Here is a 25,631-nt window from a genome sequence, read left to right on the forward strand (position 1 = left end):
GCGCCAAATAATGAGTTAGACTAATGGTAAATAAAAAACGCTTTTTCGTACTTAGAGAATTCAAAACACATATTTATCCGATGAAATATAAAAGTATAAATCTGCGCGATCACAATAAATTCCCTTAGTTGTGGAGTGAGAGAGAAAGTTAAAGTGAGCAGCGTAAGAATCCTCTTGTTATATGCAGCTAGTTCGAAAACTAAAATTTCATTAATTAATTAAAACAACTAAACATGACTTGACAAGAACGGTGTGTGTAACAATTTTCTTTTAGATTTTATAAAAAATTATGTTCCTAAGTACAGTTTACGGTTCACAATCATAGCGACACAAACGCACGAATAATTCTAATACTAATGAGCCACTTAACTAAAGATAACCTTAAAGTAAGCCCTACGCTTACCAACCACCTTCGATCAAACATGTAAAATTAATTCTAAAACCGATTTATTTGAACTGCTTTTGCCTAGAATTGACCATAGATTTAGCCTCCCCTGAAAACTGTTAAGATCTATAGATTAAGTTCTCGAATCAAACCTTATCTATTTGGAATTTATTTCTGATATTATAATCCGAAATTATGGATTGTGATATCGATTGACTAAAACCTAGGTCAGAGGAAGTAGAGAACCATCCGTCCCCCAATAAAAAGACCCCATGGACGTGAACCAGGGATGTGGTTCAGAGTGTTTTAGTTACTAATATTACAAATCATTAATGAATAATCCGATTTTGTATAATACTCATTATTCTAAATTGTTACCAACTAACTAAATTTAGAACATATCATTAATTCCTGAAACAATTCCCAAGATTCGCTTTGAATGTAATACTTTGTGCTAAACTAACTATGAATCGCATAAGTTAGTAAATAGAAAAAAAAAAAATTGTAAAATATTTTTCTAGTATCTCGAACTGTTGAGAGAAAAAGTATAATTTATTGCGTTTGTGTTGAATTTCGAATTTGAACCGAAAACTTTGATTACTAAATAAAGAAATTAGTTTTTGTTACCTGTATTTGTAAGTTTCTTTCTCATCAAATTTTCTTCTACGTAACAAAAAATTTGAATTTTTTGGAATAAAAAACTGTATTTATTGACGGGTTTATTTTTGCCGGAAGGATTTTAACTTAATTGAAAATGAAACGCAACTTTAATTGAATAAAATTGTATTTCCTTAAAAGAATCATCTATACAATAATTACAATACACTTTAGTTATGATTTCATTATGAAAAAGTATTTACAAAATTTATTATAAAATAAGATTATATAAAATTTTAGATTTGTACACATATTTATATGTCATCCAATAGATGAGCAAATAATGCATTTATAAGTTATTATCTAAAATAGCAGATTTGATTCCTGAAATTATTAGCTGTTTGCTGAAATTGCAATGAGGATAGACTACTGAGCAGTCTTCTCCTGCCGAACCGCGATCTAACGCTGTTTTCAACTTAGTACCTTCTATGGCGAATTTCATGAGAACATTTGCATTGTTAAAGAATTGTGTGCGATTTGTAGCAGCTGATTTTGCATAAGAGCATGCAGCTCTCTCCAAACAAGCGACAGAGTCAATGTGATGTTTGCCTAATACTTCATCAAAACGTGACATTGCCTGCGTGAATCCTTCGTACAAGTTCTCTGTTTCCGTTAGACTTCTAAAATAACCATGGCCATGGTGATTTGGGGTTGATAATAAATGTGACAATTTTGGAATCAAGAGAACAGCGCCAAGACCGATTATTGTACCTAGGAACAGTCCTCCTAGTTCGATTTTCACAGGTGTGTAATTTACACCTCCATAACCACCTTGAGGATCGTTTTGCCCATAAGTGATTGGCAGTCCAAATCTTGCTTCGTGTTGTCTTTCATTGCTGCCGGATGTGTGGTTGTTGTTGCTTGAGATTGTTTCACTATATCCTTGTAGTTGTTGAAGACTCTCGCCAATGGCGCAACTAGCTAAAGTTAATACACAACTCACCAAAACAACTTTTATCAACATTTTCAGAATGGAGATTCACCGCTCACCACTAACTAACAACTGCCAGCTGATTTCCCTTCTTAATATATATATAGCACTGGCTTTTAATGATAACACGGAAATTGACGATGTCACCACTTTCCCAGTCATTGTCAACTAAGTGAAATGCCGTCGTACCATTGTCCTCAGCCATACACCGTGAACCCACAACTCCTAGTAAGCGTGCATTCTCCAAGTTTCTTCCTAGTATCAAAGATCCACACAAAAAAAGAAAACATTGTTTTTGTTACAGTAGTGTGATATACCTTTTACGGAAATATAACATCTTTATAGTATCTTCATTATGCAATGTAAGTTTCTTTTTAATGCCGGTGTTTATTACATTATTTTCTAAAATAGAAAAAATAATTTTCACAGTATTTGATTATAAGTCAGAGAAAGTGATCATTTTATAATTAATATACAGAAATTGAAGATGTGGTTATTTGAGATTTCCAGCAATGAAACTTTGTTTACAATTTGTTGCTGAATAAAAAATGTGTAATCTCGTGAACAATTTTACGATGAAAATGAAAGATAGTTTACGCTTGGTACATTTTAATCGTAGCCAAAAGAAATTCATTGTGAAAGTTTAGAAGTAAAAATTCCGGGTTCATATTCTGTGTCCAAAATCTTAGTGATCCACAATCCTGTACTGCTCTAACTGTATTTCTGCGTCGTGTTGAAAAGTGCATTTCTTCTATCGTACTTGGGGAAAATGAATTAGCAACTTTATTAGGGAATCTTAACACTAAACCTACCACGACCGGTCAATTGGTCGTTTTTTAAATTTGTTTTAAATTTTCTAATTAGCCTATAATTATAAAAATGACGCAGTAAAGAGTAAAATCCACGAGATTTATTTTTAAACAAAAGAAACTATGCTTATTAATTGTTAAATAATTATTATCTTCATTCTATAATGAGAAATTTAAGTAATTTTAAAGTCCGGTCATTTGATCGGTCATGGTATGAATAGTTAGTTATTCATAAATGTCGGTAGGATTAGTGTTAAAGTCGTTTTTTCAAGACGATTAACTGCCTCATTTTGCTAAACACACCTTATTGTGAAGAATATTGTTGCTATATTTCTGTATTGGTTTGCTCTAAGTAATCATTTCCAAGTGCAATTTTTACACTTAGACCCATAGTTAGTTAGTAACAATAAGTAAATGCAGTTTCAATGCGCATAAAAAGTATTTAAGAAAGATAAAACTAAAAAGTAATTGTTACTGTGTTACCTTTTCATATCAAATTATCTACAAAAAAAAAAGATTTTTTTAAAAGTAGAAGTTCAGTTCTTTTAGCTGTTGGTTTAAAAATGTATCAAAAGCTTCTTTAAAGATTTTCACAGGTCTTGTCATTAGCAAAATCGATGAGTGTTAGTGTATTGGTTATGAAGCATGGATCTGATAATGGAAGATTTCCAGTTCCAAACTCGTATTTATCTACATTTTATTAGACAAAATGTAAACAGTAAAATATGTGCTTCCGCCCCCGTCCACGACACCTAATTGGCTGTTGGACGATTAGCCCCTCCCCCCAACACTTTCTTAAAAGACTCGCGTTTCAGAGCTCAGTCTAGCTAATCACATAGTTCATAATTGTAAAAAGAATTAAGACGAAAAAAGCTCACTCTATAGCTAATCGAAATGTCAAATATGCTACACTGGCTTCTTTTAAAGGGTACAATCGATTACTTGCTCTGTTGAGTGACCTAAATTTTCTACTTATGATGTTGAATTAGGTCGTTACTTGTGGATTATCAAACACAAAATATTATTCTGCCAAAGGTCAATTTATAAATTTTTTATGGTAGCAAGTGTTTATATTTTCTTTCATTCAAACTAGCTAAATTGCAGATTATAAAAAGTCTGTGCTTAGCGAGTGATTTGAAAATCGAACGATTACGTTGTTAACTAACTCACATTGTACTGATAATATTTTAAAGAATGCATGCACCAATATTATTGTTTTTCAGTTATTTCAAACATTAGATCAGAGCTCACAAACAATCGATTAGAGAGCTGAAAAAATCGCTCAATTTTTGTCCAGTTTTACTTCTTTAATATTCATGTCGTATACGCTACTATGATCTATACAATTCCTATCATCTCTGTGGAGGTTTCTGTCAGTGTTTCCTTTTGTTTCTGCGATTCATGCCCAGGCCAATCAGCATTTTTTACTTCAGTTCAGTAGATTGCTTTATTTTTTAAACGAAGTGCACTACAGAAAAATAGGGGTTTGTTTACATTTTAACAGCTAGCGAGAAGTAGACAGCACGTGCGATCTCAACAGATTTTACAATAATTCCGTGATAATAGCTTGTAAACTTGCGTTGAAGCTAGAATTCAAGGTGGTAGAGTTTCATAGCGAATCCATAAAAGATGTGAATATTGTTCTCAGGTAATATGAGTTTGTTCATTGCTTTAAAGTGATCCCACCAGTTAGCGTTTCGAGTTCCAGATCGATAACTTTAGACCCTTATTGTACTGTATATCAGTTTTTTTAGTTTCTAATTCCTTGATTATCTACAGACTCTTGAGGACATACAATGAATTCTGCTTTTTTCAAACGTTTTAAAAATGGTATTAACGAAATTTCTGCAAAAACGGTACACCATGAAAGAGCAAGCTTCTGACGTAGTTGAAACAAAAAAAATCGTCAAAGATACGAAATTATTCTTAGTCTCGTAGGGTCGTCAAAAGTAGACCTCAGGCCAATTGGTGAGAAATAAATCGAAGGAAAACTGTTTCTCAGACAAAAAAAGGTTCAGTGATTTTCAGATAGTTCTAATTTGTCTAGTATCAAAGATGTTATTGGCTTTTTAGGTTACCAGCACAACATTTCGGTGTGTAGAATTTTGATTAGTGCACCAAAATGCATTATAGAATATTTAACGATCATTTACTGGCGTACTTTTCAGTGTAAGTTAGTAGAATTCAAGTTGTTGATCTTTTAGCTTCAGTTTCTCTCTGAAATTTAGATGTTGGTACAAGGACTGTTTAGCGTATGAGAAGGTTTGGAAAGCAGTGTATTGGAATAACTGAGCCAGTGGCGTATGATTTGTGGATCGCACGATATTGGTAGTATACCTTCTCACTTACAGAGAGGTATTAGCACATTTTTAATTGGTATATCCCAACTGGGAAAAACAGAAATGTACACTTTTTTATTTTTATTTTAAAGATTTTGGTGAAAGCAATTCGGATGCGAAGGATATAATGTTTGATAGTAGTTAGCTTTATGAATTTTTCACCTTTTCCAGAAAGTGAAATTAGTATTTCCATCCCACTAAGTTTGCATAGAGTTCTGATCTTTTGTATTAATTCTAACAGTCGTCATACGATTATGCGGGTTCCAGGTGAACGTCTTGTCAATCTGCATTCCGAGAAATCTCATCGCCTTGCATTGTTCTACATTCTTAAACCCTACATTACTCTAGAGGCTATATCTAATTAGGAGCATGAGCCTAAAATAAGTTTTCAATTTCATTCCTTGTCTGTCGCTTAATAGTCTAGTAATTTACTAAAAATTCGCTTGTTCCATCCGGGCACCCACTTTATGCAAGTTGATCGTCGTTTTTCTCATGACTACGATTCCTCAGTGTCATGGTATTCATTGCAGCACCACAATTAATCTTCTTTCCATTAATTCCTTTAGAAAAAAAAAGCGCCTGAATAGCTGAAATCACAATGTGCACAAATTTTCAGCTGTTTGCTAATAATTAAACCAATTATTTATTTATTCTGTTATACGTGAAACACATATTATTTATGTCTCTCCACTACAGCTGATCTGCTACCAACCTACATGTTTATTTATCTATGTCTCTCCACTACAGCTGATCTGCTACCAACCTACATGTTTACAACTATAGAGTTCTCTTAGAATTTCGCCTGTTTTTGTTTTTTTAGTGCATCAACAGCTGAGGTTATTAGCGCCCGGAACTTTTTCCAGTGCACTGCCGGCCTCCGGACAGTGTTCTCTCGTTACAGACAACATTGACCATCACCGGACAGTGAGCTGTAAGAAGCCCCTAGGAAGAGAAAACTAACTAAGGGTCAGCAGCTGGATTCGAACCCGGCACCTCCGCGTGAGAATCTAAGACACTAACCACATAGCTAACCCATTCCTAGCGTAGTTTGTATTTCTGAATATTTTGGTCAATTGAACTAGATAATCGCAGATACCTAAAATTGCAACAACCTTAACTGATTTATTCTGTGTTGAAGTTACTAGTTAATAATGTGGTTTTAGCAGAAATTCATCATTGTGGTGTTCTTTAAAATATTCAAATGCTTGTTTAATCCAAATAGTAATGCTAAATCTTATTCTGTCAAGCACTTCAAAAAAGTTTTCTGAAAAATAAGTTCTATAAGGAACAATTCAACCCCAACATGGAAAATCATACTTCTCGAATCTTTATAGTGGCGCTGGATAGTGACTAGCAGTATATGTTACTTTTGTATTTTTTGAAATTATTTCATTTGTAATATATATCCGTTCGGAGTGGCAATTCTTGTAAAAAAAGTAAATAAGTTGGGAATGGGCAGCAAAAGTGGTGAGAGAAGTTAACTTCCAGTCGTGTCACAATAAATAGTGAGGCCAACAACGTTCAGACGATGAGAGAGGCAGCTGGAGTTGAGAGCTGATGAATTAATGGAGTTTTGACTGAAACGAAAAAAGATATTTACTTATTTATTTATTTTACAACCAGAATGAAATCTTGAACGAATAATGCGATAAACATATTATGTTTGGAGAGTTATGTAAAACATATAAATTGGAGCACATAACACCTATAGAACTGTAATGATTGGAAATGGTAGGTATTGGAATGAATAGCAGAATCCCTGGGTAGAAAGAGATATTTGTTTTAATTCACCGCTGATACTTTCATGAATAAAAGGACTTGGACTTCTCCAACAGCAACCGGAACAATAAAGTAAATGTCCAAGAAAAGTAGAAACAATCTCAACATTCTATAAGTGTTTTTGTTCGTTGATCACGTTGTAAGTTTTCTAATTAATGTATAAGATTCAAGCTAAAAGCATTCGATGAGACATAGTTGCACGTGGCGTCCTGAAGGAATAATAATGGTATCGTAATACACACCCGGGATAAACAGTAGATATAATCGTCAGAGCACGGATTTTTCTTCTACACCTACATCTAAATTATTAATTAAATATGTGTACGTAATTTGTAAACAGAACGGTTAACTTAATATTGAATACACTGCTGCTTCAGGCCTTTATATGGACAATACTGAACATCGTAAATATGTTTATATTGATTATTCTGCTGCTATTTTGTAACATCCTCATTTTAAAGTCAGTCACCAATTCACGTGTATAATGAAAATATTCTAGCCTGAATCATTCACAAAACTGGTTTTAAGTGATGTATTTTCCTCACACAATGAATATTTAATTCCATTCAATATTTTTTATATGGTGCACTTTAAGCTGCATTGAAGTGCGCTTTAGAGAGGTTCTCAGAGCCGCGCTCCTCAGCATTCTCAGTATAATATTTCACAATTAAGTTTCAGGCAAAGTGATAAGTATTTACTGGACATCTTAAGTAGTGAGCGTAGCTCGTTTTGATGAAAGCAGTAGAACTGAACAATCACTTGTGCGAAGTTTAATGGAATAATTAAGATTGTATGTTATGCCAACTTTAGAGGCGAATTCTCTTACACTTGTCCATATAAGCTACATCTTAAGGTGCAAGTTAAACCAAATTGTAAAGTCAAAAGTTTGTTTACGCTTAGAGTTGTCAAAATGTATTTCTCTACTGGTTGGTGCACTTGATGCTTTACACTTGAATGCATTTCTGTTTATAAAAACAATTTTCTCCATCAAGAGGAGTGAAAACTTCAAAATATATCTATTTATGAAATTCATTAAAAGCCTGTGATTGAGCAACATGGATCTTGAACTTATCTATATGAAAAATGACAACACAAGTTAACTTGAGGAAAATTCCTTCTCTCAAACAAAAGCTCTTTCCCCCTCCAACTCCTAATTTAGCGACACAAACGATGAAATTTAGCAGATCCACGGCACAAACGATGTTTTAAACATCTTTTAAAAATTTGGTGGTGTCCAGACCAACTTGACGGACATAAACAAGTTCTTTATAAATTAGAACTTCGTTTTCCTCAACAAAAGTTCGAAGAAAGAACTAGCGATGAAGTTTAGAACGATTTTATTATTTTATTTATTTACAAAATTAAGGCAATAAGGTGCATGGGCAACACGTCAAAGTTATTTGTGTGGCCGCTGTCTCGTAATTTCAGTTGTTATAGTATTTCAGCACCCTAAATATGTGTCTGTGATGTCAACTGCCACGTCGTACAAGCAAGCCATTGATTAGTGATATTTTGATCGTGCAGATTATTTTTATCATAATTATGGAGAACGCCCTACATTATTTGGTACATTTAAATCCTTTTCCCCAGACATATTATTTGAAAAATGCTACTTAATCGTTAACTGAGGCTCATACTTTGTCTATATTATACTAAACCAGTATTTACTCTGTGCTTTATTAGTGATTTATCCCTATTTTCACAATTATAGTAATTTATTTCTCCATTTCTTCACAATCTGGTAATTATTCGGTAAAACTTGTATAACTGAAAGATTGACTTAATTTTTATCGTTTTCTGAAGTCTTAATTCGCTTATCATGGAGAAATTAAATTCTAATGAACATATAAATTCCATTGTTTTAGGACTATTGTTGTTTTAGCAATCCTTCTAATGTAGCACATGACGGCCTAGTCAAAATGAGAGCTACGTTCGTTCAGATAGATTAGTGTCTCTGTAATAATCATCTAAGTTCACTTTTAAAAATTTCTGATAAAGTTTTAATGTAAGGGATGATGAAGTGCAATCAAGCATAAAACAGTTGCACAGACGTTTTAATTAAAAGTAATAATAATAATGCCGAACCTGATGTTAGTGTGATTAGCTAAGATTTTTACATATTTAATGGGTAGAATTCTGCCTTAAATTCAGTGTACATTATTTTTCATGTCTGCTTAAATTCAGCTCCCTACCAGGAGTCGTCGTTAACGGAAGCTGGTAAATTATTTAATAGCTAATAACAATAATATAAACATCTTTGTTTTATATTTAATACATGACAGTCCTCTAGTGAAACTTTCATAATATCTCAGTTTTTAAAAGCTTAGAATTGTATTACTAATATGAATTTTATAATTTCGAAAGAAATAAATTTATATCAATTAAATTGAATTACTTTTTTAATTAAATTTTTTTTAAATGAATTCATTTCATTAATATGTTACTCGAAATTAAAGTTAATAGAGAAACATTTTTTTTTATCCATATTAATTATAGTTAGCTCTGGCTATTTATGTAATATGATTGCATAATTAAATAAAATGGTTGATAAATGATGTTGTCCTGCGTGCTCATTAGTTCAGGAATTTGTTACAGTTCTGAGGGTCGACTAAGTCCTATTCTGTCATTTATCAACACCATATATGGCAGCCAGTAAGTTATATTTGTCCATCTTTATTGGCTTTCTAATGATCTATGAATGTTTGAATTAACAAGTATTTCGATTCTTATTGTGGCGATAAATCTATTGGTATTGTCAGTTAGTCTTGAATTTTAAATACTTCGAAGAATAATTTTAAAGATACATAAATATATATTGTATTTAGGCTTATGAACAATACTTCTGCTTGGACAACTACTTCCTAGTACGAGTTCTGTACATCAAGCTTTTATATTTCTCGATTTTGGGTATCGGTTCCACACAAGAGAAGGACCTTCTCGGATCCATCTGAAGCGTGATGTTTCTCTTTTCCATTCTCCCAAAGGATTACCAATTCATAAATTGTAAAAAAAGCAAATGGCTAAGTAAAATAATTAACGCAAGTTTTCAAACAAAATACGATACTTTTCTTCGGAGTCTTGTATTGAGTTGTATTTCCGAGATTGTAGTGTGCGAAGAGGTACCTGTTATTACCTAAGGCTTAGCAAATTATAATCTTGCGTTACATAATTGTATTTATTTTTGTAATAATACATACATAAATCTTAGCTTGAAAAGTATGTTTTATAGGAGAATGTTCAATTAGATAATTTTAATTTTGTCAACAGAAGTGCAGCATATTCTAGTCACCGATCCAAAACAATGTGTTATGAGAGCTATTGATTCTATCAATAGCTTATTGATTCCTTCAAATATTTTTTTTTACAAATGCTTATTAAACTTATCCAAAAATTTCGATTACACGATCTTCAGCCGTCACATCACGCTTCCAAGTCCATGACTAGTTTATAAAAATTTGTTCATTTATTGTGACATTATTTTTTTACATTATGGAAGATACCTACATCTTTTCATAATAGCCCAAAATGTCTGAAATGTGTGCAGTTTTTTTAATTTTTTTAATTAACTAAGAAAAAAAATATTAAGACTCAACGCAGTATCCAAGGCCGTTTTGCAAACTATCCTATCATTAAATACTTCTCTAACATTTAGAACATTTTAAGAGAATTTGTTTTATTTATTTTTCATTTAAGAGGATTTCCAATCAAAATAGAGATTTTACTTTGTATATGCTTTAATTGGTTCAATATTTCTAAGTGCTTTTAGAATTATACTCCTACAGTGAATTACTCATAACATCTTTTTGAAAACTATTATCAAATTTAGCTTGAATGGAGCAACATTTATTTTTAGTAATAATATATTTTTGTTATTAGGATGCTACCTTTTGGCAATTCATAAACTTGATCTTCAGAGTGTTATTTTAAATATTTAAGATATGTACGTTTACACTGTTTCTTTCAAAATATTACCTCTTTTACAAAGTGAGATGAGCAATGTCAAGACTTAAGTTTTGTCATTCCTCGAAATTAATATTATTTTTTCACTGTTTTCTTTTGCAAGCTTTTATAATTAATCACTTCGAGCAAAACCAAATGTACAAGCGCTGGCCTTTTTCATGTTAATGCTAATTTATTTAATTCAGATTTTAAATAGGATTTTTGAATTAACATAAAGTTTTAACTGACTTTCAGAGATATTGTCCATTTGTATTTGTGTACTGTGACATATGGACATATATTTTGTGAATGAATATTTATTTTACTCGTGCAAGAATTACTGTTAGAGATTCTGGAGAGCACTATCTGTGACTAAAACTATAAAATAGTGCAAGAAAGTGGCATTAACCTAATCTTTTCAATGATTTAGTTGACAAAAACTAGAAAGAAAAAAAAGTGACAGTGAGTATTTAAAGTTCAGATTACTTAGAATTACTGACGAAGATGGTCAATAATTGCTGTACAGTTTTTGCTCTGAATGTCTCGCGTTTAAACAAAAAGCAGAGAGAAAAAAAACAAGACAAATGGAACAAATGCTTTGACACACTGAGATAAAGCATGTACACTTGCGGGGAAAAAATTTAGGATTCTTTTAAAACAATTTTTTGTACTATTGCTTACTTTAAGAAAAAAATATGATCGCTTTTTGTTTTAAAGTTATAATATTTTCATCGACTAAATTAGATGTATGTACATACATCATACATATGTATTTAAATAAACATGAATGTTTTTAAGTAAAAATCATTCTGCTAGTTTGACCAAGGGTTTGTCACTCCAAAAACATTTTTATGGAACCTTAAATAAAAACAATGCAAATAAAATGTCTCTTGAAATACTTGTAATTGAGTGTTTCGAATAAGATTTTCATAAATTTAGTTATTTGTAACTTTCGTTAATAAGTTTTCCTCCAAATAATTGCTGCAGGAAATCAGGTAATCATCCATTGCTTAAAAGCTTGTAATATGTCTGAAGCTCCGTTATCAAGGTAATGTACTAAGAAAAACATTGAAGTCTGACAAGAATATACACGGAATGAGTTAGGATGGATATGGCCTGAGTGTGTCGGAAATGAGACGAAAAGGTTTCGGCAGAGATTCTTGGATGGAATGGACAGAAGTGATTATCCCACGAATTGTAACTACCATTACATTGAAGAAGATATTTGTGCTTTTTACATTGTTCCACATGGTTGCAGTGATGTAGTTGGTTTGTTACATGAATTAGGGTAATAAAACAATTGTGAGCTGACAAAATAATTTTACACCATAAGTGTAACTGCTAATTTCATTTTAATCTCATAAGAGTTATCACTGACGACCTTGATAGGTTGTGTACTGATTTAGATAAGTAATTTCTTTTTTGTTTTCTAAGGTTTTTGAACTTGAACTGTAAAGATGAGTTTATTCACCTATTAAGATGAAACCATTTACATTTATTTTGTTTCCAGTGTATATTTTTTTAATAAGAGTTCTTCTTTGATTGTAACAGTCATTGCACTGCTTTCTCGGTGAGCTTCCTGAACGATAAAAATCTAAGGACATTAGTGCTTTTCGATTCCTGCAAATCCAGGGCGCTAATAATGTTCAAAATCAACCGGATTGTTCTATTGATTAACATCCTAAAGTTGCATTATTTTACTGGAGATCTCCAATTCTCTTATAGTATTTATAATTTGAAATTGAAATAAAATACTAATGATAGAGATAATTTATTTATGTTTTAACTCTTCAAGTTCAAAAAAAATGGATTGTGCTGGTTGTTGAAAATAAGGATTCCGACGGTGAGAAAAAGAATGTAGCAACATTTTGAAATCATAAAACGCCTGGAAATGGCAGAATTATTGAATGACGAAGGAAGTTGCGGTTATAGATTCACTTAATGAATTCATCTGATATGTACAGATTGGTAGGAGCGTGCCGAAGAAATGCACCAATTTTTCTCTTATCGTAGTATCGCAGTTTATGCTCGTATTAATTTCCATCCAAAACTAGATTGTCTCCATTGTTGAAGTTTTGTTCATGCTCCAATGAAACCGATTTTCAGAACACAAAATTCTCGAAAAGCTGTGCTGTACAGTTCATACTCATAAATTTTATACTAAAATTATTGTTCTCATTTAGGACAGTTTTTTTTTCCAGAGATTTAATTCAGCGGTTTAACACTATTGGGATTCTGTGATTGAAAATTATGTCTAAAATTCGTTAGATATCCTGTTTTCGTGTAGGGTTTACAGTTTTATAGACGTAAAGTTATGCATCTGCCGTCTTATTTACCCTAAATGTGCCGGTTCCTTAATGTTTCTTGAATGATTTAAATTATCATTTTATATTTTCGTTCTGTTTTCTCTTAAATTTCTGAATTAATAAAGTAAACTATTTAAAATTCCCTTCGCCACAAATTTCATTTCACATGTTTCGTTTTTGGATCCAGTTTCATTTTAACCAGTTGTTAAAAAGTTTTTCCATTCAATCGATTTATAATTATCGTAATTTTTTAATCATCTCCAGTTTTGGAGTGAATAGTAAAGTTTATATTGAAACATAGGTATAGATTTGACGGTTTTGCTATTTTATTCTTTAAAGGGCAAATATAAGATAAGAAGTGAGTTAAATGTTCAGGTCATTGGACTTCTAAATGTTTAGGGCACGGCCCAACTAGAGCACAGTTCCTCCAGTCGTCACCCTCAGCTCTCTTTACAATACTATTTAAGATGTATCCCAAATGTGCTGTTTGTTTTAAATTAGATTTGTCTATAATGGAGTTCATTAATCGTTAAACTTATGTGTATGCCACGTAATAATCCGTAATGGTTCGATATTTCTTTTTAAAAAAAAAATTGTTGAAATTTTTATACTTTTGAATTAAAAAGAGAAGCACTTAGTGTATGAAGTAATTCTGGATGATTTCCTTCTCCTATTCAAATTTTTATTCAGGGTTTGGAACAAAAATCGGCGGCTATTTGGAGACGAAACTTCCCTTTAAGTATAAAATTAATGTAGTTATGCAGTATGACATTCGGCTTTCGAAACCTCTTCATTATCTTCTTTATGTAAAGTTATTATTTAGGAAGGATAATGATAATAATTCATGCTTTTGTATCTAGCTGAATTGGTCCCTCTCGAAAATCTTAGTGTGGCTGTTTATAACTTTGTGTTTATTTATTCAATTTTTATAACTTAAACTAGGACTATACCTATCTAATAAAATTTAAAGCCAATTGGAAAAAAATGCTTCGTCCATACAGATGTTTTCGTCAACGATGCTATTTCATAAAAATTAACAAACCATCAAATCAAGAAGTTGAAAATCTTTTGATTTTTTCCACACGTTATCTTAAATTTGTGTCATTTATAAACTTCTTTTTGTGGCTGAGCGAATCATGCTTTTCGTTTTTAATGATAATTTTGGAGCATTAAAAAAGTTACGTTGCAACATAGGTTAGTTGAATACACTTTTTTAATATACGTATTCATCGGATTGTTGCATCTTTTTATTTCATTTATTGTGAGTTGTGTAAAAAGCAAATGATTTAGAAATATCCAATTGAAATACCGTACAGTTCATTGCACATTTTTTAATAAGGCTTTGAATTTTCAAAATGATATATATATATGTTCTATCCTATAAAGGATTAGAATCTGTTGCTCTACGTCAACCCTGGAGGGTACGTTGCATTCTCTAGAGATATCAGACACGGCTGCAGCTTGAGTCCCTTTGTTTTCCACCCTTGGCCTTGGATGCAGTTGTAAATGAAACAAAAAGCAAGATGAGATCTTTCCATCTAAATATCTGGAAATGAGGTCCATGCACGTATTTGTTGAAGACTTGGTCGTAATGGTGACTTTTTTTTTTTTTTTTATTGAAAATCATGATTATGAAAATTGGGAAGGCGAAAGTCAGATAGTGTCGTGAAAGGCTAAGTGCAGGTGACACATTTAAAGCTCCTGGGAGCCTAAATCAACGAGCAAAGTGAGAACAGTGATTTGGGAGGAAATTAGTTTCGCAGGCTGGTCGTATCTAATTAATTCGTTTTTTTCAAATAATAAATTTCTTAAAAAAAAACAAAAATAATATTAAGGCTAATACTATAATATTAAATATTGTATCTAAATAAACATTAAGGGCCATATTGTTTATGTAATACAATGGTCTGGCAGGATGATCATCAAAAACTGCACGAAAAAGCGTAACGTTGAAAAACACCCAACTTTCACAATTTTTTTCTTTTTTTCTACAAAAGATAAAATTCCAAAATTTTCTTTATAATAAAGGGCAAATCCTCCTTTATAACTGTAATTTTTTTGCAACAACCCAGATCTAATAGGTTTCGAGAAAAAAGTTGCCAAAAATGAGCAAAAACGGCTTTTTCAAAAAATGTTCTTGTTCTTCTTCTTCTTGTTGTTGTTGTTCTTGTTACCTTTTTTGTAAACAACGTAGCGCCTAAACGCGTGAACCGATTTTCATGAATGAGGTGTCATTCGATTCGGAATTTTATGTAGATGTGCCTTTTGGGGGTCTCGATCCTATACATCGAATGAGAGAGGAGTTAGCTCCCTTTATGTAAGGCCCCCTCCAAAATGATTATTACTAATTACTCTGTAAATCTTGACCCGATTTTGATAAAATTTGGTAGGATGATAGGGTTAGGGCTCCCCTACGTAACATTAAAGCGGCAATCAGCTCTTACACTTGTTAAGGGGAAGTATAGCAATCGTTTCAAATTATCGACACGTGAACCGATTTTCATGAATGAAGTGTCATTCGAATCGAAATTTTGTACAGATTTGCACTTTAAAAGTCTCGACGCCGTGCCTCATAAGGAGGGGAGTTCGCCCCACCCAAATAAGGCCCAATATTACCAATATTTTATAACGCTTAGTACGATTTTGATCAAATTCAGCTCGAATAAGTGGTTAAAGCTCCTCTACGTTGCTGATGCTCTTGCACCTACTAAGAGGAAGTACTGCTATCGGTTAAATTATCAATGAGTGAACCGATTTAAATCAATGAATTGTCGTTCGATAAAAAATCTTTGCCTCTTTGCCTTTTAGGGAGAAGTACTGAAATCGCAGTTTAATTTTGCTATTTACGTACAAATACCTTCCTATGTTATTCAAAACGCTTTTTCAAAAAAAATTGTTATTGAGGATGGTTAGGGGGACCGCAACTATAATCATTCTATAAAAAGATCTCTCCAGTGGTAGTTACGGTTCCGACTTAACACCTTATCAGGTTATAATGATAGAATTGCTTATTCCAAATTTTAGAAAAATCTGTAAAGCAGATATGTAACTTTGTAAAATAGACAAAAAGGAAAATCTATCCAAAAGGTACAAAAATCTCCTTAACAAAAACTTACAGTTTAAAATGTTAAGTATAGTTAGTTAGTAATCGCCTATTTTTTCAGGCGGGGCTTAACGTCCAAACTACCATTTGCTCTAGGTGTCGTGGACGGAGGCGACTAGCAAACGTACTTTACTATTTCTCATTTAACCATTAAATAAAATCCAAGGCCAAGACCGGGAATCGAACCCAGTACCACAATGCATATTAGCTTTGCAGGTGTCGCCTCTTAACCCGCTCGGCTACCGTGGCGCCTTTAAAATGTTAAGGGTTGATTAAACGCCAAAAGGTACACAAATCAGCTAGTTCCCAACATTTCATTAATATTTAAGTAATTCTATTGCATTAATTTTCATTAATAAGTTATTTTTTAGAATTTATTAGATGTCACAGACCCTTATGCTGGCCACTTCATTTATAATATTTTTTTGTTATAATTATGATAAATCACATATATGTACATGCATGTTAAAGTAGAAAAAGACAAAGTTAGAGTAGGCTACTGTCTTGAATTCGTCTTACCGAAATATTCATGAGCACAAATAACACACAGTTATAACAAGTAGATTATTCAACAACAATTATTGATTCCTCAATTGTAATTTATTTAGACCCCCTAATTTTACTTATAGTAAAATACTGGAATAATTAGATGTCCTAAAAATATGCATATCTTATTTACTTTATATTACATATATACAACATTGTGGGATGAATACCTAGATTGAGAATGTAATTGAAGAAAACTATATTATTTGCGATAAAGCCAGATAATTATTATTACCTATTATTATAAACGTTTGACTACTACATAAAATAACAATTACTTTAATCGAAGAATGAACTTAAACCGACGATTTTTATTTAAAAATAAAAATAAATAAATAAAATAAACAAAATCATTGATGTATGTTGGTGTAAGTTTTTTTTAAAAAAGGTTTTGAAGTTTTTAGCCTCATAATTTTTTTTTATTTTTTATAAGGTTTTTCTTTTTAACCTGTAATTAATAGTTTAATTATTATAAATAACTAGATATTACAGTCAATCTACAGTGCTACTTGAACATATATTTTGTAGACGAAAATGGCCAGCATAAGGGTCTGTGACATCTAATAAATTCTAAAAAATAACTTAATGAAAATTAATGCAGTAGAATTACTTAAATATTAATGAAGTATTAATGAAATGTTGGGTACTCGCTGATTTGTGTACCTTTTGGCGTTTAATCAACCCTTATACTTAACATTTTAAACTGTAAGTTTTTGTTAAGGAGTTTTATAAGTACTTGAACGTAAATAAATCTAATTCAAGAAGCAAAAATGTGCAGCCGGAAAGTACAGAAAACTAGAACGGACGAGGCTAAGAGTGCTGCAATATGGTCTACACTCGAACATCAAGCCAGTTGAAGTGATTGTAAAAGAACAAATACCTTAGCTGGTTTGCAGTTGAATGGATAATTGACTCTTTCTTCAGCCAAAAGGGGCTATGAGGTAGGCCTTAGTAGATGGAAAGATGGAAACTGGAGGAATTCTAGTCTTTACTAGAATTACTTGGGAAGACGGCAGACTATGAGGAACGTTTACCCTTGTTGAGAGAGGCGCTTCATACTGTCCAGGCACTAAAAGAGGTTTATTAATGCTGATGGCCATTCTTTTACAATTTACTTAATGCATATGCATACAAGCTAAATGTTCTCTATATTTATTAAATTAATTTGAAGCTAACTTATTTCTTAAGTTTTTTTAAATAATTTATGTTAATAGTCAAGTTACCTTAAAGTTCAAATTAATTTACATTTTAAGAATTTTGTTTGAGAAGTTTGACGATTTCTTCAAAATTTTTGTTATTCACCGCTGTGTAATTTTCTATTCCTTTCACTAAGAACATTCTCTTAGGTTTGTCTTTCTTTCATTCTGTACATAGAATTCTTCCTAATATTTGGTTGTCTAGTAATTATTTCTTCATTCACTGTAAGTATCAAATATTAAACTGCTTATTATTTGAAAAAACGCCTAATGAAATATCAACAAAATTAAGTCTCAATTTGATCTGAATGAAAACTAAATCTGATTGTTTCAATTAAAAACAATTTTTTTTTTAAAGATATTTTTTTCAAAAAACAAAATTACTCGTGTCTAAAAATTATTTTTAAGAAGTTCAAGCACTTGTTCTAGGGTATCCATGAGGAGTAACTAGCTATATAATTGGCGTTGCAACCCTTGGTGGGTCCTAGCCTCCCCAATGGGTCTATTCCATAGTTCCCGGTCAGTTGCAGCCGCTTTCCAATTTCTCACCTTTAGCAGGTTTCTTGCGTCACTGATGACACCATCCTCCCATCTCAACTTTGGTCTGTCTACTCCACTCTTTCCGCCTATCTCCATCTCGAGCTTTTCTTCTGGGAATCGATCCGCCATCCATTCTCGCCCAGCTCAGTCTTCCCAACCTTATTACACGTACCACATCCACCTCTCCGAACAGTTGATATAGCTCCCTGTCTCGTCTCCTCCAAACATCTCCCTCCTTCACAGGACCGAAAATCCTTCGAAGGATTTTTCATTCAAAGATCAGGAGCCGCTCCTCATCGACTCTGGGAATCGTTTGCGAGGCGTACGTTAAAACTGGGCGAATCAATGTTTTATATAGCCTCACTTTCGTGGTGCTAGAGATCAGGCTACTCTTCATATATCGGATCAGACTGTTAGCTATCGTTGTTCTTATTAGGAGTAACTCGTGCTTTTAATATAATGAACATCTACCCTGACACCCCTTACTCGGTGTTCTCAGGGTTTAGGGAGAATTAATGTTTCATACTGTGGATATGAACAGCAAATTAGAATTACTAAAACAGCCAGAATAAAACACTGGTTCAACTTCTTTTAAACACTTGAGTTAGTGCTACCTCTGCATTATATAACCGTGTCTTCAAGGCAAATCACATCGTTATAACAGGCCGACATTCTGTTGTCCAAAATGGTTTTGCCATGCATAAAACATCTGTTATTGATTCTATGATGGCAAAGTCTTCTAGGAATATCGCACCTTAACAAAAAAAAAGTGATAGATATATCAAATCCGACAAAATGCTTTAAGAAAATGGCAATAGATTGTTTGCAAATTGGTACATTTGACTGATATGTTGATAGTTTCTAAATTGAAACTGATTAGCATCTTTAAGATGTGAATTTTTTATGTGTTACGAGAGGATTGACACTCATCTTTAGACTACTGTCTACTTTGGACACAAGACAAAGTTATTAAGTAAAAAACGTCATTCGACTTCATCAAGCGTTTTAAGTAAATTTGACATCTTAGTAAAATTGACAAACTAAGAAAAATCTGTGTACTATAGTGACGCTGCTAATTTTTAAAAAATTAAGACATGTACTTCAATAGAGGCATAATTTACAATAATTATAAAAAAATAGGTGGGTGCCCACGCGGGTCCGAATTAGGTGACGGCGCTTATATTTTATTTTTTCTAGATACATCTTAACCGTTCGATGATAGACTGGTTGTCTATCGAATACGAGATTCATTGTCCATAAGCTAACAGTGCACTGTAAAGAGCTACTGGAGCCAATTACTTCAGATGTCACGCATCTCAAATCAATATATTTTTGTATATAGGTATTTCATAAAGCACTTACACTTAAAATTACTCATCTAATTAAACATTATTTTACATAATTACTCATCAGCATTCTGAAAATCTATTTTTTGTCAAGTAGATACTCGTACAAGTGATGTCCGCATTGTTGAAGTAGATGTATCGTCTTATAAAACTTTTTCTCGACTTGGGAGTATCACTGCCATCTGTAATGGCTTAATTAAACTCTTTAGCGTTTCAATATTTTTATTTATTTTAAAATGTTATGAGCTTCTGTCCGCGACACCTAATTAGTAGTTGGACGTTAAGTCCAAATTAGGCGAAGAAAAATAAGGCAATTACTTTACTTATTTTGAAATGTTTTGCACATAAATTAAACCAATTTGATACAATAAATAATTAAATGAATAAATTATTTCTTTAATTGTTATAATAAAAGTGTTACACGAATTACAGCTATTTAACCTTGTTATTTACAAAAATTCCAAAAAGCTTTGTTAGTTTTGCTATTTTCTCGATACAAATGAATTACAGAATGATTTCTTCAATCATTTATATTGCAACTTTCCATATTGCTCCTCCCCCTCCGGACAGATAGAAGAAGATGATGTCTCTTCAGTGAGTCAGTCTATCGTGCTAATTTTGTTGAATCTTTCGTTTTAATCGCAGATCGAATGTTTGAGAAACTATCAATTAATAAGTTTTAGATATTTTTGATTTCATTACTATCTACAAATGATAAAAATGTTTTACTCACAGCTAATAGTCATTTATCTTGAAACTTGAAAATATTAAATCTTACCGACTAATAACGGGGCTCAATAAAGATATAATAATTTATTTTGCTTATCATAAAAACAATCAGCTGTCCGTATTAAAAGGAATGATAGTAAAAATTCTTTCTAAATTTAAGCTCCTTAAATAACGATTAAGTAAAACTTAAAATTTACGATCATTTATAAATTCTTTTTCTAATGCTATGTCGGGCATTTGTGGTTTAAAGTCATTATTCAAAAGAAAACAAAAAATTAATTACTTTCCTACTTGAACTTGGGTAAGTACATTTAAAGCTGGATTGTAATAGTGTCTGCTTAATTTAAACCTTCAATTTGCTTACTGTGTGAGACTAAAATATTGTAAGTGGTTCCAGCGTGCGTGAAAACAGTTTCTTATGTTGATTTCCAACGGAACATAGTTATATTATGTATATTATAACAGCCATAAAAAAAAAAAAAAGAGTTTTACAAGCATGTGTAAAAGCCGATCGTCAGCAATGCTGTGGCCTGATTTATGACTCGAAATAGGTTTGACTCAAAACTTATGGACATCTACAAACTTATATCTTTACCAGTTTATTACATTTCTCATAAATATTTACAGAGTAAACATATTTTCATTAGTTTTATTTTATTCCTTTTTTCTTCAGCTTCTTTAAGGCACCAGAATGTAATTTTCTATAACTTGGCCGCATAATTCTTGATCATCTACAATTCTTTTACTTTTGCAATTAGTAACATTTAATTATTGTAACTTGATTTATCTCTTCAAGATCATAGTTTTAATGTGATTGGTAAAGCTGCCTTCTTTGTTTTGTTTTGTGTCTTCGTCGGTAAGTGATTGGAAAATTAGGCTAGATTAGTTGGGGTATTTCTTCAAATCATTAAATACTCGTAAGTAGGTGACTGACCCTAGCTGTGTTTTAACACAGCCATCTTGGTGTATTAAGTTGCTTAGTTAGGAATTTATCATTACTTTAACCAATCCCTTGGTGCGCTGAGTATTGTTTGTTTTCCTTGAAGAACTGTACGTTATGTACGATTCTTAGGGCGTGTCCGTTTGCTGAGCTTGGAGCCGAAGTGAAAGCTTCATCCAAAGTGGCTGCTCCACTAGTCACCTCTCGATCTGAACTCGGCAAATCAAGAGGAAAGCTTAGGCTTTATACAATAATTATGTGGTACTCAGAACAAAGCACAAGAGAATTATCTTGTAACATATAACCTTAATTTAAAACTACTTCTTTCTGTAGTGGCTTAGAATTAGTGTAATAATCTTTGTTTTGCATTTTAGTTTCTGATGGACCGAAAATTTGTTTTGGAATCCTGAGCCGGTGGAGGATATTTCTTCTTTTGCCGGTTTTTGGTCCTCATGGGATGCTGTTCCCTGCATCATCCATTGATTCTTTGATTAAAACTCTTTTCTGGGCGGCACAGCAGAATCTACTCTACTTTTCTTGCAGATGGAGTATTAAACCGTTCTAACAATCTCTGGTAAGCATATCCATCTTATAATGTTGTAAATATGAATCTATAGGTTTCGTGATCGTAAATTATTCAATTAAGGATTCAAAATTGGCGAGGAATAATCGGTCAGATAAAAACAACAACTCGTCTTTTTGCCAACGTTTCGACAAATACAACTCGTCTTTTTCAGGGCCTGGATATTATTTTATGAGTTACGTTAAGAAGAGCTTTTTGGCCCCCTATGTGATGATAAAACGTTCTGGAATCCAATTTTTAAGACAGTATGACATTTCCGAAGTCTGTTGCCTTTAAACAGTCCAGTACGATTTTCTTTTTGAAGTCTTGTGATCAGTGATTTAAGCTTGCCGGGGGGTATCGCTTTACAGGGCTCTTAGTCTAGTGTAGAGGCGTCCTCCTTAGAGCCTTCAGACCCACCCTTCCAAATGGATCCTGAGTTATGTACTGTATACTCCCTAGTGGTTTGTGTGAATGTGCTGTGTAAAGTATCCGCAAGATGAAACTAATAAAATGAAACAGTTTAACAAGGAATAGAATTCTAACAAAATAATTTAAAATAATGAATTGTTTTATTTCTTGATCTCGGCTGACTGTAACAGTAACATTGTCTCCTTGGCTACTTACTAATAGCATTTACCTGAGTAGGCCCATGTGTATACACGTATACATGATATTGAATATTTATTGGTTTAACTAAAAACTTACAGCTTTAAAGTCGCTTATAACTAATATACATTCTCGCTCTGTCAGTCAGCTGTTAAATCTTATTATTATTTCTCTTACATTTTTCTATAAATAATTTAGTATTTTTTTTCTTATGACGTCACTTTTAAACTGAATTGCCCAAAAAAAAAGGTGATAATATTTTTTTGTTTTACAGAAGATTGAATTTGAACTGAAGTGAGTAAAAAGGTCCAACTTTGAATAAATTCACACGATATAAAGTGGAAGAAAAGAAGTGTATCTTTAAACTCACGTTAGCCCAATATCCGTACTGTAGCTGCCTAAATTTCATTTTTTATTAGTACACCTGAACACTGAAAACGTAAGTAGGAACTTGCTTCGGCTATTTAAAAAGTATTGTATGAATTAATAGTAAATTCAATAAGTTTTTTTTTTTTTTAAATTTATTTATTTTCACAACTGCAGAATAATTCTGCATCAAGTGAAGCTGATACAACATGATACATAGAATACATACATGAATACATGAGGGGAGAATTCACCCATTGGTGAAACTCCCAAAGTGGTACAGTTCACTACTGTACATTGGCTCTTACTTCATTTAGAAGATCGCGTGGCCACCTGCGCTTCAACCGCCTGGGAGGATTTCCTGGTAGAGTGGTAAGTTGAGCTACTAGAGGATTGGGATGTGAGGTGATTGATGTGTGGAATTTAAAGTAACGGGATCTTACAGCTTCTGAAACATAAGGAACAAGGAAATCTCGGTATGATTGGAAACAAAGTAAGGAGCATTAGCGATTCGACGGAGAGTTTTTGACTGGAAGGATTGGATTCTGTAGATATTGGAAGCTTTGGCTGAGCCCCAAAGTTCCATTCCGTAAGTCCAGGCAGGTTTCAGTATCATAGTGTAGATAAGTCGTTTATTCTGTAGAGAGAAATTCAATAAGTAATATTGATTTGTAGTTTTCTATCTTTTGGATCTCTGCATAGGATGGAGTAACGAAAAGAAATTGATTATATTTAATCATGATCGGAGACGAGAAACCGGTATACATCGATATACCTAGGACGGACTGTAAATAAAGGTACTATTTCTTCTAGTAGCTGCAAGTCATTTTCCGCAAAACATATTTAACTATAGCGCAATTATAAATATGTTAACAAGCATATGTATTAATGACAGTTGAAAGTATAACTAGTTTAGCGATCATGAAAGCTACAAATCCTACGTAAAAAGCCAAAACCAACAGTTGAAAGACCAATTTTCTTTATTTCTCAATCTCTAAAAGGGAATTATTAATAAAAACAAAATCATAGATAATATTAATTGTTGATATTATCAGTCAATTAAAACTATACATCTGTTGGCAGCGGACACAATTCAAGTCGAAAATATTGTTTGATTAATTACCTTATGTAGTATTCTATTTTTCCCTCAGTACAATATTGTGAACGTCTGATACTCACCTGAAACAAAAATTAATCAATTACTTATATATTTAAAAGAAAATACGAAGTAAATGTTAGCTCTACATATTGGCTGCAGTTCATTTTTAGAAAAGCTAATTAGAATGAATGGCGGAAAAGCAGTGGACATAACTCATTTGGATGGCCAATCATTGCTAGAACTATTTCTATTACTGTCTCAGTTCAAAGTTGACTAAAAGCCGGGCGGCATAACCAACGTCATTGACATTTGAATGATTTTTTTTTCTAACAACTGTAAAAAATACATTTCTACTTATACAGTAAATGTTTAAAACCAATTTAACTAAGCGCTCTCTCCTGGTCTGCTCAGTTTATTCTGATGATGCAGCGATTTCAAAACATCTAACTCAGTAATTTATTTTTAATTTTTTTTCTCGTGTCATATTTTTGTTTAATAATTTGTAAATTACAGTTGGGGAAATTAGTATCTCAAGACGCTTTGAATCGCCGATTCGTCGGCTGAGATTTTTTTTTCGGTAATAATTAGTTGAAGGCTTAAATGATTTCTGATTTTTTTTTTAAATTATTACGTCCAGATTGTTTTCTCTTTTAGCTTGGATAAAATATATTTGCTTGCAAGTCACTGCTTTGAAACTTAAAAGGAAATCTAAGACCGTCAGTTAAGCTCTAACTTCTTGAAGTTTTACCTATGGTTGTTCGAAGTTAACCTTCTAGCTAAGGTGCTACCACATTTAGCGGAGTTTATTAAAATAGGAGGTTAGATGGTTTTATTTTTTATAGTCAAGTATTTAGTAATAAACTTAAGTTAAATGGAAACAAATTTTATCTGCAGTATTCGTTAAAAATTACCTTTTAGAGCTAGGTACTGATGATGTCTTGCAATTAGGGGCCTGTATTGATGAGGAATACTCTCTGGGCACTTGTTGCTACTGTAAAGTCCCTTATTTGCTGAACGAATATCGGAACTTCGCCAATGTTGGAATAAAGCTGATTCTTTTTTGAGGGATAAAGCTACTTCTTTAAATAACCCTGTATGTAACCCTAATATGCTCTCATGCAGTGTTCTATGGAATTTCAAGAGGTGTTGACTTATATTCTTTAGCTTATCACCTACAGATTAACTTTTATTGACCCTTTATAGTTGAGGTTCTCAAAGGCTAAACAGGTCTGCCCCTAGAAGAAAATGAATCTTACAGCGAAAGAGCCAAGCGTTGTCATCCTTCCAAATCGTATCCATAATAGTTACAATTGTTATGCTCTCAATCTTATTTTTCTCGGAAAGTGTTTCAGATTAAATGCAAATCAATATGTCTACACTAAATCTGCAATCAGTACAACATATTAAAGCAAAATTGTAGTAGCCATTATCGAGAAAATGGACGCAAGGC

The 25,631-nt window shown here is 32.4% G+C and overlaps 2 protein-coding genes and 1 long non-coding RNA gene across 7 annotated transcripts in view; 1 reads left to right on the forward strand and 2 right to left on the reverse strand.

Annotated features, from left to right (window-relative positions):
* AdamTS-A (ADAM metallopeptidase with thrombospondin type 1 motif A) overlaps positions 1-25,631 on the reverse strand; it is a 310,609-nt gene that overhangs the window by 167,356 nt on the left and 117,622 nt on the right. The window lies entirely within an intron of this gene.
* Desi (DM4/DM12 domain-containing protein Desiccate) lies at positions 1,286-2,924 on the reverse strand. Its single transcript, XM_074118270.1, has one exon. The coding sequence runs from the start codon at positions 2,004-2,006 to the stop codon at positions 1,332-1,334; it is 675 nt and encodes a 224-aa protein (XP_073974371.1). The 5' UTR covers positions 2,007-2,924; the 3' UTR covers positions 1,286-1,331.
* Positions 21,924-25,631, forward strand: part of LOC141449146 (uncharacterized) — a 37,230-nt gene continuing 33,522 nt past the window's right edge. For 2 of the 3 annotated variants that reach the window (XR_012455358.1, XR_012455359.1), the window contains exons 1-2: positions 21,924-22,119; positions 22,991-23,155. This is a non-coding gene — a long non-coding RNA (uncharacterized lncRNA). Of the gene's footprint in view, positions 22,120-22,990; positions 23,156-24,193; positions 25,000-25,631 lie in introns of those variants that run through there. The other variant, XR_012455360.1, reaches the window with a different exon arrangement.

Source organism: Rhodnius prolixus, unplaced genomic scaffold, assembly GCF_049639745.1.
Source record: "Rhodnius prolixus isolate KJV_2025 unplaced genomic scaffold, Rpr scaffold_2, whole genome shotgun sequence".
In the NCBI taxonomy this organism is placed as follows: domain Eukaryota; kingdom Metazoa; phylum Arthropoda; class Insecta; order Hemiptera; family Reduviidae; genus Rhodnius; species Rhodnius prolixus.